Source organism: Stegodyphus dumicola, chromosome 3 (genome assembly GCF_044657685.1).
Source record: "Stegodyphus dumicola isolate Sdum_Otavi_A_Nest chromosome 3, ASM4465768v1".
NCBI classification, from domain to species: domain Eukaryota; kingdom Metazoa; phylum Arthropoda; class Arachnida; order Araneae; family Eresidae; genus Stegodyphus; species Stegodyphus dumicola.
The window spans coordinates 79,808,560-79,825,762 of NC_140770.1; the positions used below are offsets into that span (position 1 = coordinate 79,808,560).

The 17,203-nt window shown below is 33.0% G+C and overlaps 1 protein-coding gene across 2 annotated transcripts in view; it reads left to right on the top strand.

The window, feature by feature from the left end:
• The window catches only part of LOC118194615 (membrane-associated guanylate kinase, WW and PDZ domain-containing protein 1-like), a 141,912-nt gene that overhangs the window by 93,984 nt on the left and 30,725 nt on the right, over positions 1 to 17,203 (top strand). For both annotated transcript variants that reach the window (XM_085813022.1, XM_085813023.1), the window contains exon 17: positions 10,262 to 10,429. In XM_085813022.1, the coding sequence (XP_085669148.1) occupies positions 10,262 to 10,429 (168 nt within the window). The remainder of the gene's footprint in view (positions 1 to 10,261; positions 10,430 to 17,203) is intronic.

The window sequence follows — 17,203 nt, forward strand, 5'->3', positions numbered from 1 at the left end:
GATCAGTTTGAGCCTCCCTTGGAAAGCCCATCCGACTAAATACCTGCAAGAGTGCACTTACAACAGATTTCGACGTTATATCCGGTACCGGGACGGCGTCAGGATATTTAGATGCTAAGCACATAACTGTAATAAGATATTTATTACCTTCAGTAGATGTAGGCATAGGCCCGCAACCATCTACATTAACCTTACTAAAGACTTCCGATATCACAGGTACTATTACCAACGGTGCTTTCTTTTTGTCACTTGCTTTTCCTACACGTTGACAGGAGTCGCATGTTTTAATGAATTCCTCAATGTCTTTATAACAATTTGGCCAGAAAAAATGTCTTAGTAACCGGTCTTTTGTTTCCAGAACTCCTAAGTGACCTGAAGTTCCTTCATGACAAATTGCTTTAATTTGCTCTCTGAGGTTTTCTGGAACAACAATTAAATGTTCTTCTCCTCCTAACTTATTTACCTTCTTTTTTACTAAAACCCCATTTTTAATCCCATAACATGTTTTACTTCCGCTTTTTACTAGTTCTAATAAAGGGGCAAGTTCTTTACTTTTTTGTTGTTCATCAATGAAAGTACTTGAGTCAATTTGAATTGCAGGACTTGTGGGGACACAAAGGTCGACAGGAGGCAATATCTCTCCATTTTCTGACCTCTCATGAGCATCGTCCTCCTCTTCCAATTCTAACTCGTTCTGCTCAGAATTTTGATTCGTCTCGCATAAATTTTCCGCTTCCTTTAATTGTCATGCTTGAGATCGAGTAACGACCGCATTAAAATTACCGACATACGACGAATAATTTTTCTCAGTTCCTCTGAGAAGAGCCGCTGTCTGGTTGCCTAATATATATCGCCCTTGGTCTAAGTGGTCTCCTATAACAGCTGCTTTGGTGGTTACTGTACCCAAATCGCATTCAATATCTACTTCAGCAGCAGGTAAACAAGTCATATGATCATCCAACAAATGTCGAACCCACACATGTTCCCCCTTCATTCTATCTCTGTCTACATATTTCTGACAGATAATATCTACCGTTGCTCCCGTATCTCTTAGAATAGGTACTTCAAAACCATTTACTCTTCCATTTAATGTATAGGGATCTAACAGATTCTTCTCTGATCTCCCGCTTATCCGATACAAATCTGCCTTTTGAGTTTTTAAATTAGGGCACTGAGGTCGTAAATGGTCAAAAGATCCACATTCATAGCACTGGAGTCTTTTTCTCCTATCAAAATTCAAGTCCGACTTTTTCCCAACATTGCGTGCGTCATCATCTTTTTTTAATTGTGTGCCATGAAGTTTTTTTTCTATTTTTAAAAACGTTACCAGTGGACTGAAAAACACCCATTTGTCTACCTGATATTTTCGTTTTCAGTTCACCCAATTTCGTTTTCCCAACCATCGTCTTTTTCGCATCTTCAAATTCCTCTATTTTACCCACCAACAGTTTTGGTGAAGTGATCGTAGCCCATTCATCTATAAAATGTTCCTTAAACTCATTAGGCATGCGCCTTTTAATCTGATCTACCAACATTAAATCCTTGAGTTGCTCAAATGTTTCGATTTTTAATCCCTTAAGCCACCCATCTAAAAATGTCTTAATTTCGTGATAAAAATCGTACCATGTAGAATCCGGATTTTTTTGAGTCTTAACAAGAAGTTGCCGAAACTTTTCCGCACTTAACTTAAATCTTTTAAGTAGTAATTCTTTAATATGTTGGTAATCTCTAGCCTGTTCTTCAGGTTCCCTAGCAATTATATTATTTACCTCAACCGGAAGGACACCAATGAGATATGACACCCATTGATCCGTGGGCAATTTTAGAACTTTAGCTTGCCTCTCAAAAAGTTCTAAGAATAAACTGATATCATCAGTTTTTAAATTAAACTTGGGCATTAGTTTCTGAAAATTCTGATTAAATACCGTTTCACCTGCAGGTTTAGCAGATTCAGTGTTCTCTTTTGCTTTAAGGCATTCTAGTTCTAACTGTTGCTTTTCAATTTCTTTATTTTGTTGTAGTATCTGAAATTCCCTCTCTCTAGCTTCCTGTTCTAACTGTAATTCTTTCGCTCTTGTTTGCTTCTCTAAGTTTTCCTTTTCTATCCTATCAGTCATAATACTTTCTAACAAATTTTTAACAAATTCTTCCTCATAATTTTTACTATTCGTTATTAACTGTTTTAAATCTATCACTTTCATATCTTCTAAAGCTATTTCCCCAAGTTCTGAAGCGACAAGGAATAGATCCCTTTTCTTAGCTTTCCCCAAAAATGCCATTTTCGCAAAAGTACTTGTTCAAAACAAATAAGAACTCAAATAGTTATTCACAAATAATACACATAAAAATATATCAGAGATATAAAAAACACTTTCTTCTTTCTTACAAAATTAGGCAAATAAAAATAAAAGGTTAATAAAAGCATTAATCATTTTGGATTTATTTCCATTCAAACATAAAACGAATAAACAACCTTACTGAATACTTCGTATAAAAAAAATAACAAATTCTTTTCATTTAGACAGACAGAACAAACCCAGAGTGGCGCCAATAAATATGAACACCTTTAATTAACTATCGTTTTCATGACAGCTACTTCGGCTGGCAAACACATGGCCAACGCAATTACTATGTAAATTCGTTATGCGCAGGTTTAAATCAGAACACTATTAAAACATTTCTTTACTGCTCAAAGCTTTAAAATTAAAAATGAAATGATAGAATTAAATATTCTACTTATCAGAAAAAACACATCATATTAAAATACAGCACTGGTGTGCTTTCGTGAGAAAACCAAAGTAACAAGTTTTTAATATATTTAACAACTTATTTCTTTCACAAGAATTTAACATAAATTTTCTTCTAATGACTTAGAAATGAAAATTGCAATATTGCACTGATGTGCTTTCACATATGCACAAAATAAATAGTTCAGATTCTATCACACCAATTGATAGCGAAACGTTAAATATAAATACACTGATGTGCTGTTTATTTACGGGAATGGATTTTTCCCATTATCATACAAAAGAAAAATATCTCGTTAGATATATAAATGCAACACTTTGATTGTTTTAAAAACTCTTATGCACTGACGTGCTATAAAATGCACTGATGTGCTACGTGTTAATGGGAAAATGTTTTCCCGAATATACCACAAAAGGAAAATATCTTGTTAGATATACTATAAACCAAACACATTGAGTGTTTAAAACTCTTATGCACTGATGTGCTACTTCTGCTTTGGGAATTGATTTCTCGAATAAGTAATAAATAACTACATTATACACTTCAGGCCTGGAAATGAATATTGTGGAGAACACATACCTGGTATCTTGTCACACAAATCTCGGTTGGAACCTCCAATTTTTTTATTTTTCTTTTCGTCTGTGACGTCGTGGATGCTTCAGTGGGGTCTGTGACGTCGTGGATGCTTCAGTGGGGTCTGTGACGTCGTGGATGCTTCAGTGGGAACGGAATCAACACTGGTATTGGTGATGAATCACTTTAATTACACAACATAACACAGATACAACATTTAATTAATACATTTAGAAAAACTTGAGTACATATCCGAGTTGGTGACACGATCAGAGACGTTAACGAAGATAGCACTCGTCATCACTGGACAAATTTAGTCTCCACACCTCAGCTCGCTGGCGGAGCTTCCCAGCACTCTTCTCTGACAGGTGTCTCACAGAAATCTCATCTCTTTACGCATGCGTATTCCTCAGTTAAGTCGTTGCCATTCACAGTTCTTTAAAATATGAATTAAAAATGAATTATAGTCCTCGTAGTCGAGAGCATCATAGATCTTTCTAGTAGAGAGTTCAGGAGCGTTCTTTACAAGGTTTGATAGTGTAGGTATAGGGTATAGTAGACAGAGGAGTAACTTCATCATTAATATCTATAGGCTGTAATGGTTCAACAGAATCTGCAAATTCTGTGCGTTGAATATTCGACAATGATACTGCTGGGACGGTTCGGCGAACAATCAATGATACTGCTGGGACTGGCGAACAATCATTCTATCTTGCCTCCCATTTGTGCTCTTTGGCCTTCCAGAGCCTTCATTTCATTGGCAATTTCCTTGTAGCAACCATTGCTGCCAATATCTTTGCACAGCAATGTCTGTATGCTGCAAGTGGTGGCTTATTGCTCGGTATGACTACCCAGCTTCATGCAACCCTAAAATGCGATGTTTGAAGTCGTTTAGCAAGTGGCGGCCTATTGCTCAGTATGACCACCCAGCTTCACGCAACCCTACAATGCGACCACGTTCAAAGTCGTTTAGTTGTCTTTGAGATCTTCGATATCATCGGTATGGAATCTTTAGTTGCTTCTTTATGGAATTATAATGACAGCAACGAAAAAAGATAAATTTTCCGCCTCTGTTACTGGTTTTATATTTTGAGAACTGCGCACTACAAATGCACGTTGTGATCACAATTCCTGTTCATTTGCCTTGAAACTTTGATCATTTGCATGTTTGATCAAGATGTTTTTGCATACCAAATTTCGTCACGATCGCAAAAGTCCTTCTTTGTGCTTCGATTTTTTTGCAAAAGAGTGTATATTGAAATTATATTTAAAAAATAGCATTAAATTAAACATTTTTATTTTTTGCTTTCATATTAGACAATTTCCATTGTGGTCACTTATTATACAATATTTTGAATTTGAAAAATAAACAAGGTATAATACTATAAAGCACAATTTACGAAACAGTTCTTAGCAAAAGCAAAATAGCTATGTAATTAATTAAAAATGTTATTTTATTTATTAAAAATGTAATTTTTTCATGCTAAGACTGTTACAGAATTGGTAGGGGTAATTTTACTTTAGGATTTTACACATTGCGGCTTGGAAAGTTTAGAAGAATTTGAAGGCAAGATTTATAGACTCAATATAGAAGATTCCAGAAAAATATCTTCATGGTATTAATATCTAATGGATGTATGTTATAGAATGTTTGTGGTAAACTTTTACTTATTGGAGAATTTTCGGAAAAACAATGAAAACATAATATTTGAATGTTTTACTTCTGATGCTAGAATCTTTTTCTTAACATGTTTATCTTCCCTTTATTTTCCCTATTTTTCACTAGACACAAGCATCGGAAATATCAAAAATCCTATCTTATCACATGGACAGGCATTATAGAAAGAAATTTTTTATTAATAAAGAAAATGAAAACTGATTATTTAAACAATTCACCTAATGTGTCTTAATGTGTTATACGCATGACTGGCACTAGGCATTTTCCCAGCTAATGCAATCTCTGCGAATACTAAATTTTGTTGCCTAGTGCCTTTCTAAATTCTGCTTCCAATGTTTGCTCTAAATTCTAAACGTTTTACCATTTCTAGATTTTTGTTGCTCGGTGTGTCACTAAATTCTAAAAATTCTGTCACACCAGCTCTGTAACCGGCCCTTACCATATATATTTCATATTTCTTCTGAATGTTCATATCACCAAAGAAATAAAATTAGCAGCTTTTTCTATATATTCTAAATGAATTTAATTTTTTTTTGAATTACAAACATCTTTAATTAAATCCAAAAATTCTAAAATGAAAAGGTAATAAATATGTTGAAGAAAGAAACTGAATACGTGAAGAGAAAGAAAATTATTTTTCAAAGATATGTTCAGTTTTTATTATGTAAATTACCCAGTTGTTTATAATTTCAGCATTTACTATAATTTCCCATTCCTATTTCTTTACAAGAATGCAAATTACTTAGACAGTCTTTAAACTGAGGTTTCTGGATTGTAAGACAGTGTGTTTCTGACCTCCGGTTGCTCGCTGCATTAGTTCTTGCCTTTCTGAAAATTTTGTAATTATTCATCTTTGCATTATCACTGCCAACATTTGAATTTATTATGACAATAGAATTACTGAGCCAGCTTAAATTCAAATTAAATTATATAGTTCTTGACTACTAGTCCACATTTTTAGTTTGAATTTGACCATTAGGAGCTGTAACTGATGTTGTTTTGAAAAATATATAAAAATTATTTTAAAATACAAATTTTAAAACTAAATCATAAAAAATGGGTGCCCATAATTTGGAATGAACCTAAATTTCAAAATATGAAAGGAAGAATCAACTAAATTTAACAAAAAAAGAGATATTAACAAATATATACCGAATTCAATTAATATTCAGAAGCTAAAATTTTGAGAGCTAATTTTTTAAAAACTACTAAAAACTACTCAAACTACTTAAAAACTACTTGTGCGAATTTTCCCAAACTTGGCAGTTTGGCATAATTTGAGTCGTAGCATCGAAATACGGAAAAACATTGCCATGTCTTTTCAGAAAAATTCCGATTTTGTGTTAAAATACCCATATTAGAACAAAGCTATATATAAAGCTAATACATATCCTAAGTCTAGTGAGAACATTAGTTTGCATACTGAGACAAATTTCTAACTGTTAGAAAAGATGATTAAAGAAAAGGGAATATATATAAATAAGCCAAAATGTCTGGGAAGGCTTCAAATTAAAAAGATGCATAAATATTTTTTTGAGTGTTGTTGCTAGAAAACATAAATATTTTATAGCTTTAAATGGTAATTATCCTAATATCGTTTAAGAGTCAATGTCATAAATTGCATGTATTTGAACTGTGAAATTTTATTAGATTGTGATTTTAATAGGGCTTTTTTAACAAATGTTAAAAAATAAATAAAATTTAATACTGCTTATGTAAATCCATAATGACTAAGGTTATCTAACTACCTGATTTAGTTATTTATAACTAACTGCTTACCCTTAAAAATTATCTCTGCATATTAAAGCGAGTTATTGCCTTTTATTAATTCTTATCGTCGTCACAAGATAAAACACAAAAAATGTAAAAATTCATGTAAAACTTATTCTTCGCAACTAGTGAGACTTAGAATTATACAAACCAACTTATCACCTCTGATGCTTTAGTGGCTTATTGGAACCTTAAAGTAGATTAACTGGGTTACAAACTCAGGAGCTCTACACGAAGCTACAACACCTATTTACTAAGCTTCTAAACTGAGCAAGTATGGGACAAAATGAGACATAAAAAAAAAAAAAAAAAAGTAAACTATAGTAAATCAGCAAGCATAAAGTTAGTAAAAGCTAAATAAAATGTCACTTACCTTCTTTCAAATTTTCCAACTGTTATAAGTGTAAAATATTTAATGCTACTTGATAAATTTCATAAAGTTTATTTTACTCTCAAGCTTATTAATGATTATGTTAATGAATTCATGTTTGATAATAATTCATCCTACCTTCAGATCTATTTTATTTTTAGGCTGTTATTACAAAAGTGAAGGTTAGGCATAGATAATACCTTTGATTGAATTTATTCAGTTCCCGTTTGTTAATAGGTCTTAATTTTTTTCATTAATGGTCCTTAAAAGTACTGTAAAGGCCCTTTTTTCGCGGGCTGTAATTTTCGCGAAAATGAATATATCGGTGATTTCGCGAGCTGAAAATTTCGTGAATTTTATATGAAAAGAACCGAAAGTTGAAAAATTTCAAAAGTACCTAAGTAAAGTTGAAAAATTCCAAAAGTACATCTTTTGCATAAAGCATTTAAAGAAACTTCCTTTTGTCCGAAAAGTTCATCCCCTCCCGTTCCCGTCTAAATGGAGAGTTCAAACGTTTGCTCAAGAATGAGTTTATCGAGTGGTATTCTAATGAGCATCAATTTCTAGACGAAAAAGAATCTGTGGACTTGCGAATATCATGACTAAAACTGATTTACGCTTCTTGGCTTGTGCACGTATTTAACGGTATTGAAGCCAAACATGAGATAAATTTGAATGGCTCCAAAGAAGAAGCTGGTATAAATAGTATTCTAAATGAATGAGCTGCCTTGTATTAATTTTATTGTTTTATATTCGAGAAATATAGTTGTATATTATTCAAAAAATAGTTATAAGAAAGAAAGTTGTCAAGAAAAAGCTTGTAACTGTGCAATAAATCATTAAATTTTGGGTAAGGGGAAAATTTCTGATTTTTTATTCTTATTTTAGGCAGAATAAAAAAGTATTTTGCGAGGCTTAAATTTTTGCTATTACGATGGGCTCGGAAAAATCGCCTTTACAGTACTTAATTTCCGTGTGCACGAATGTGTACAAACCCTGCAACAAGATATTTAACATTGCTTTACATCAATAAATGGTAGATTACTAAGTTTATTGACAAAATTGTATTTATACTGAATTTTTTTATTGTATGTAAAACTACTTCGATAAATAAAATTGTCCGTATATTTATCAAGATATGTCTTGTATCCTTCTCAGGATTTTCTCTGTATAAAAGTGTGAGAAAATTGCCATATGAAATTAGCCAAAGAACACATGATTTAAAACATCTACTTAAATACGAGGGCTATCCAGAAAGTAGATTACGTTTTGGAATAAAAAAATAAACAAAGTATAGGAAACAAATTTTATTATATACAGATGAAAGCCACACTCAAATACTACTTTTCTACATAGTCACTATACAAATTAAGGCATTTATCGTAGCGATGTACGAGCTTGGAAATTCCTTCGTCGAAAAATTCGGCCGCCTGCGCCTTCAACCACTTCGTTACCTCTTCTTGCAGCTGTGCGTCGTCATCAAAACGCTGCATAGCCAGCCACTTCTTCATTGCTGGGAATAGGTGGAAGTCGCTCGGTGCCAGGTCGGGACTGTACGGCGGATGAGGAAACAACTCCCACTTAAAAGATTCAAGAACTTTACGAGTGACATTTGCCGTGTGGGGCCGGGCGTTGTCGTGAATCAACAAGATCTTAGAGCTCAACATTCCTCTGCGCTTGTTTTGAATTGCTCTTCTGAGTTTTTGGAGAGTTTGGCAATACCTTTGAGAGTTTATTGTAGTGCCTCTTTCCAGGAAGTCCACCAAAATTACACCTTTTCTGTCCCAAAAAACAGTCGCCATCATCTTCCTTGCCGACATTGTTTGCATGCATTTCTTGGGTTTTTGGGGAGAACTTGTGTGCCCCCACTGCATTGATTGCAATTTCGTTTCACAGTTCACATGTTTCACCCATGTTTCGTCACCAGTAACGATGCGATCGAGTAAAGAGTCACCATCCTTATGGTAAGCGTCCAAAAAGTTCAACGCTGCAGCCATTCGCTGATTTTTGTGGTCCTCTGTCAAGATTTTTGGAATCCATCTTGCACAAAACTTGTGGTAACCAAGCTTTTCGCTGATGATTTCGTGCAACAAACTTCGCGAAATTTGTGGAAAACTCAAAGAAAGTTCCGTTATTGTGAAATTTCGATTTTCACGGACTTTAGCATCGACTTTTTCGAGAAGTTCGGCGGTCACTATGCTGGGTCTCCCACTTCGATCTTCATCGTGAACATTGGTTCGGCCATTTTGAAATCTTATGACCCACTGACGCACTCCACCTTCAGTGATAATGTTGTCCCCATACACTTCACGAAGCTGCCGATAGATTTCTATCGGTTTACAGTTTTTTGCAGTCAGAAACCTTATTACTGAGCGCACCTCGCAGCTCGCGGGATTTTCAATTAACGCAGACATTTCAAACCGTCACAGTATCTGAACGGAGCACAGCACGAACCTCTCACTAGCACGGCTAGATGCAGACTGAGCTGCGCAACGCTCTGACCCCAAGATGGCCGCGCTAGCCCCGCCCCTAGCGGACACAGACGGAAACGTAATCTACTTCCTGGATGGCCCTCGTATTCAGATAACTACAAGTTCTGATAAAATTCCTAAAATAAATTTTTTGATTTTGTGCTTATACAGCAACAATTAATCTCATTATAAAGAATATTAGAAATATTAAAATTTTTTATTAATAAACCAAGTAAACAAATTACGGAATACATTTAAAATAATTAATCAAATTAAATTAGGTATAAAAAATAAAAATATAATGAAATCAAAAGTTGCTAATATTTTAATAAGAAATGCATGAATCCAAAATAAAGAATGATTGATTCAGCTAAGTTTTTCTCAAGGGATAGACTTTAAGAACTATTTTTATGACATTATTACCTGTGTTTCTAACTCTGCCCACAAAATCCTTCCGATTAGCGTAATTTTATATTGGCATGTTTCTCCTCCATATGTCTGTAGGAAAGAGAATCACTAAGTTACATTAATGAAAGTTTATTGCAAAATTTTCCTGGTAATGTATTATCTTTTCTATAATTTTTTCAATTAAATTTATATTATGTATATAAATTTGTGGTAAAATTGTGGTATTTAAAAATGTCTTTGTAGGGAGAATTATTGAGGGAAGTCCTGCCGAGAGATGTGGTCAGTTGCATGTAGGAGATACCATTATTGCAGTAAATGGTGTCAGTATTATTAATATGCATCATGGAGACATAGTGAATTTCATTAAGGACTGTGGTTATTCTGTTACTTTGACTATTGGTAATCCACATGGTATGTGTATTAATGTTTAACTCTTGCCAAGTGTGTATATATATATTTGTAATTCAATTGAAAAGCAATCAAAAGGCAAAGACAATGTATATATTTCAGTGCCTCTTAAGCTTTTTAGCACCATTTTTAATTGCTATAAAGAGGCTTAGAATAAAGTAATGTGCGAATTAAATAATAATAAATAAGTATACTCAATTAGGATAAAAATCTTAATTACCTTGAATGCTTTTTCATTCTTAAGCCAAGTAAAACTGAACTTGTTGCTAATTTATTAATATGCTTTTAATTTTTTAAGAAATAATATTAAAATATAGTACAGTCAAAAGTCGTTAATTCGGACACCCATAATCCGGACCTCAAAGCTAAAAACTTTCTGCGCATGTGTGGCGTTCACGCATGTGCGTAGGCGTTTACGCGTTCGCGTAAGACCTTTACGGCTGCAAATATACATGTGCGCATGCGCCTAATATGTTTACACATGCACGTTTAATGTATAATGGACGGTATAAGCTAAAACTATCTAATTACTGTATTTATGCGAATCTAATGCGCATTGTTTTTGGCCAAATGTAGTATTCAAAATTAGGGTGCGAATTAGATTCGATGGCGCATTAGATTCGAGTGCAAAGTTTGCCGATGACGTCAACCAAATTTAAATCGTAACAAAGGATCACTGCATTTCTCGACTACATTTACCGTTACATTTATCGTTGACACATTATTGCATAGAGGACACAAACTGCAGAGTACGTAGTCAAGAAATGGAGGGCAAACAGAGAAGAATGTCATATGACGCTACTTTCAAACGTAAAGTGTAGTTCTTTATGCTGAAAAAAATGGCAATAGAAAGGCAGGGAGAGAGGTCAACGTAGCTGAGAGCAATGTTCACTTGTGGCGGCAACAGAAATTGGCACTGTTTGCAACTAAAGCTAGTAGAAAGAAATTCACTGGCCTTCGCAAAGGAAGAAACCCTAAAATTGAAGAAAATGTTTTGGAATTTGCACATGAAAGGAGGGAGAATGGACAACCTGTGACTAGTGACACCATAAGAAATAAAGCAAAAGAAGAGGCTGAGGTTCTTGGAATACCGACAATATGCCAAAAGCTTCCTGCAAATTTTGAGGAAAAACTACTAACATTTCAGCGGTATGTCATCACACTTCAGAAGGAAAAGAATTTTTCAATGGTGCAAATTGGCAACGCTGGCGAGACGCCAATTTGGTTTGATATGCTCGTAACTACACCATTACGAAGAGGGGGACTAAGGAAGTTATCATCAAAACTTCGGGATGTGAAAAACAACGCATAACAGTGATGCTGGCAATAACAACAGACGGGTGCAAACTTCCCCTTCCTTAATCTTCAAACGGAAAACATCCCTAAAACCCCTAAGAATGAAAAGCTGTTCCCAGATGATGTCCTGATTCAAAACCAAGAGAAGGGGTGGATGACGGAATCATTAATGCTTGATTGGCTCCGAAATGTATGGGAACGCCGTTCCGGTGGGCTTTCCAATCCACCATCAATGTTTTGTCTGGACGCAGTTCGTGATCATCTCACTGACGACGTAAAAAAGAAGATGCACAGCCTAGGCTGTGATCTTGTTTTAATTCCTGGAGGGATGACGTCTGTGTTACAACCCCTGGACTTTATTATAAATAAACCTTTTAATGGATACGTTCAGGCGGAGTACAAAAAATGGTTTTGTGAGCCAAACCGTGAATTGACCCTGACAGGAAAGATAAGCGTGCTGCACCGCACATTGTTGCACACTGGGTTTCTGCTGCCTGGAAAAACATCGAAGCACCAATGATTATGAAATCTTTCAAGAAATGCTGCATTTCAAATTCATCGAATGGCAGTGAAGATGACGTGCTCTGGAACGCCGAGGATGACGACGATGAGGATGAGGAAAGAAGAAATGAATCTGCTTCTGACGAAGAGAGCTGCGAGGATTCCAGTGATGAAAACATTAATGAATAAAGACGTTTACTATTAACCACTGATTCTAGAAACTGTTAGCTAGATAGAAATATTACGATTTATTTCATGTTCATATTTTATGATAGGTACCGTATATAAGGTAGTGGTAATTAACAATGATTGTTTCACATAACAATAGCCCACTAATAGGTTAATTCTATGTGCTGCTACTTTACGTATAAATCCATTGTTATATAAAATATGGTATCTAAATTTAAGTAAAATTATCATACCATTGATTGATAGTTTATATGCAAATCCATTGTTGTATAAAATAAGATTCAATAAATTCCTCATACCATTGATGCGCATTACATTCGCCGACAAACAGTTTTTTTATTATTTAAAGTTTTAAAATGGGGATGCGCATTAGATTCGATGGCGCATTAGATTCGCATAAATACGGTATTTATTTCAGGTAATGTTGCAGATTGCATTGTTCCTTAATCTTCGAATTGGATCCAGCTTATTATTTTTTGCAGACTGTTAGAACAATTTTATAAAAGTAAGCTTGAACTTCCGATTATGTCAAATAGAATTTCCGATATGTATTTACTAATACGTAAAGGATCTACAAAGCGAAAGTATTTTTCGAAATCCATTAAACAGAAAGTGGAATTGCTGCAAAAAATGGATAAAGGCATATATCCTTTGATTATCTAATCATTCCGAAATATGTTTATCAATTTCACGCTACTCTACGGGGGTAGGGGGACGACACGGTGCCGCGCAAGTTGATCTGTCAGCAATATCGTTATCTTAAGAGCAGATGTTTTTATTTTATTTGGCTTATAATTCTTTACTAAATGTAGTATTTCATCTCGATATACTCGGTCTTTGATATGATTTAAATCAAGTTCCTTGTCATTATAACTCTTTTCCGATAGTGAAGAAAGTGACTCGGAGGTTATTGAAAACGAAAAAATTTCGATTTGAACAGCGGAACTTTCTAACTAAACAAGAAATTATGTCTGTTTAATAGAATTAAAGAGAAAGCATTATCACATGAAACGGAGCAAATTAAACAACTTACATTGAAAGAAATGTTTAATGAAGTAAACAAATAAATATTTAGCTTTCCCTTTTTGTAAATTTTGATACCCTTTAGATCATAATTGCTCTTTATTTCATAAATTACAGTTTCATAATTCATATTTATAATTTCTGCATGCCATCTTACCAGATTTAAACTGATGATCTGTAATCCAAAAAAATCGATAATCCGGAATCGCCGAAGTCTCGACGAGTCCGGATTAACGACTTTTGACTGTACAACTCGGTACTCATTAATGCTCCGAACACCATGACCAACTTTATCCGATCATGAGACTTTTTTTGTCACTTGGTATATATTAGCTTATAATTTAAGATATTTGCTTTCTTACATTTTTATATAATTTAAATGTCATGTTAATAAATGTGTTTGGAAACAGAGAATGAAATAATTAAATGTACAAATTTAACTAATAAAGAATGCTTAAAGACAGGTCATCATGATGGATTCAAAACCCCTTTCGGCTCAGAGGATAAGCACAGCGTTAAATAAGCTTTTAATTTAGATAATTAAATAAGCTGTTAATGTAATTAGCATTAAATAAGCTGTGTATGACGGCCAACGTTGCTGTGTAGGTAATTAAGCTATAAATAATATTGGAGAAGTAACTGCATATTTTCTTACTATTAATTTTTCAGTTTTAGAGTATTGGCAGATAGTAATTAATTTATTTTTAATTATAAATAAGAAGTAATTTCATTTAAAGGTTTTGTGGGAAAATTGTGTTTTAGTTTTAGGAAAACTTACATCTGTGTATTGTGTGTCTAATCTGTACTGAACTACATCTTGTAATTGAAAAATTTCTTCTCTTCTAAGTACAGTTAAGATTTTGTAAATTTTGCAAAATTGATTTTTTAAATTTAAAAACTCTATAACATTATTATTATGCTTCTCAATCTGTTAACGTAAAAAATTTCTTTTTAAATTAATATTTCGTTTTTAGTTATGTATAGCTGCAAACATTTTGCTCTTCAATTTGTGTACATAAAACAAAAATAACTACCCAAAACTCGGAAAGGAAAAAATATATGCAGTAACAGAAGTGACAGTACATGGTGTCATTAATATGCATTTGGTCTGCTGAGAAAATCTGCCATATTTTCTAGGTTTTCTGAATATTTGAATGGACTGTGGTCCCAGCCATCTGGATATTTACAATTCTTTTACATTATATGTTAATTAGTAATCATATATTAGAAATATTGATTATATATATATATATATATATATATATATATATATAAATTATATAAAAACACAAAATTGTTTGTGATCTATCAGTAATAATTTCCTGACCTCAAGGCCTTATTTTATTGGAATGGTAACAATTCAATAATAGTTTGTTCTTTATGCTTGAAACATTATTACAGTCAAAAGTCTTTAATCTGGACTTGTCGGTACTTCGGCGATTCCGGATTATTGGTTTTTCCGGATTATAGATCATTAATTTTAATCTGGTAAGATGGCATGCAGAAATTATAAAATTAAAAATATGAAACCGTAATGTATGAAATAAAGAGCAATTATGATCTAAAGGGTATCAAAATTTACAAAAAAAGCTTAATATTTATTTGTTTACTTTATTAAACATTTCTTTCAACATGCGCATGTGTAAAGCATACATTCATTACGCATAGTCAAAATTAGAAAATTGCAACCAGAAGACTATTTGATGTTTATTCGTGATATTTATAATGACGAGGAATTTGATTTAAATCTTATCAAAGACGGAGTACATCGAGATGAAATACTACATTTAGTAAGGAATTATAACCAAATAAAATAAAAACATCTGCCTTGAAGATAAGGATAGTGCTGACTGATCAACTTTCAGTTCATTTCGCGCCGTGACGCCCCCGTAAGAACTTTCACGCGTGCGCAGAAAGTTTTTAGCTTTGAGGTACGGATTGTGGATCATTCCGGATTATGGACGTCCGCATTAAAGACTTTTGACTGTATTATTTTTTTAAGATGATATTCCTTATTTTAACCACTTCTGTAAGTGCATAAGTAAAGGGCAGAACAAATTTAGTTAATGATCATTATATTGCCCATTAGGCAAGTAGTAGCAAAGAATTTTTGTTTCAAATCAAAAATATACAAAAGTTTCATTTTTTTTTGTAAAAAATATGAATCAGATGACATTATTTCACAAAAATGTGTAATGTTTACATCAACTGAAACTAATAAATTAATAAAATACAGCTAAAATAAGGCATGTAATCAATGTGTCTGTTAATTAAGCTAGAAAAATTCATTAAATATTGAAATTATTCATAATATTACTGCCAACTTTCAAGTTCTGGGAAATCTGTGGACTGTAAAATGAAAAGCTATATGTGATTGAATTTTCTAGCCATTTTTCTCTGTATTTCTTTATACTTTTTGTGTTTTTATTTTATTTTTTCCCTAACTAAAAATTAAGAGCTAGGCTTTTTCATTAAAGAGAACACTTGATTTATACTGGGGATTCATTTCTTAATGAACTGTTTGATAAGAGTTAGCAAGAAAGATTTTTAAAGTATAAATCAGTTGGAAATAGTGACGTGCATTCATGGCTTCAAAGCGCTGGTGAGTAATATAAAGACCATGCAATGATAGTTCTGCAGTAATGTAAATAGTATGAAGGAATTAAAAAAAAGTTCGGATATATATATATTTTTTAATACAGTTTTACTACCTAAACATAGTATTGTATAGTTTTACCTAAATATTTGTAGCTCATATGAGATATCACCCAGTAAAAATCATGTTTCAAAAGTAATGACAGAATCTACAGAAATTAACTTTGTTTTGTTTGGTTAAGTACTGCAAATAAATAATTTAAAAGCAGACTTGTATTATAAAAGTCAATTTGTTAGAATCAGTTTTTTCATATTCTTTAATCTTAAAAGTTAATTTGCTTTAGGAAAAATATGCTGTTTCTGAAATGAATAGGTGTATAATGTTTGTTCAGAAATGGGTGGTCTAATTATAATTCATTATGTGAAGGGAAAATGAGAAAAATTGTAAAGTAATGGAAAGTTAATCCCTAATTTTTGAGTTACTTTCAAAGTCAGTATTATTCTCAAATAATAAAAATTTTACACTACCTGCAGCTAATTTTACTTCTTCAAATTAAAATAAAATCAGCTTCAAAACTGGTATGTAAGGTGCTTGATAAATAAATGGACTTAGTTTGATTTCTGAATGGTTTTTGGGCCAGTGATCTGACAGATATACTAATTTACAGAATTCTTGTGCTCTTTGAGTTGGTTGTGAAGGCATGAAGAAAATGCATTCTACACTTTGAAGTTTAGTGCAAAATGTTTCTCCTTTTTGGATCTTCTTTATTGGGTGGAGCACACAGGGTGATAAATCAGAACTGGGGGAAAAAAATCATTTGTTAATAAATTAAAACTGTATGAAAAAGGAGACAGCACATCTCAATTAATTGTGGAATTTTTATCATACTGCCTGTGTGGCCTTGGCATTTTCATATTTCCCTCCCTCTCTCCCCAAAATTGCTTAGAAACAATATATCATTAATTTTCATAAAATTTTGTAGTATTTTGATTTTTTTTTTTTTTTTTTTTTTTTTTTTTTTTGAAATTTTGAGTTTCTATTGGCAATTATTTGATGAGGATAGGTTCCATGAAAATAAAAAAAAAGAGGTCAACAAAACTTTTCCATCATAGGAACAATTTGTGTATGGATGGATGTTTTTATAGGATGTTTCCATATTGGCTGATGCACTT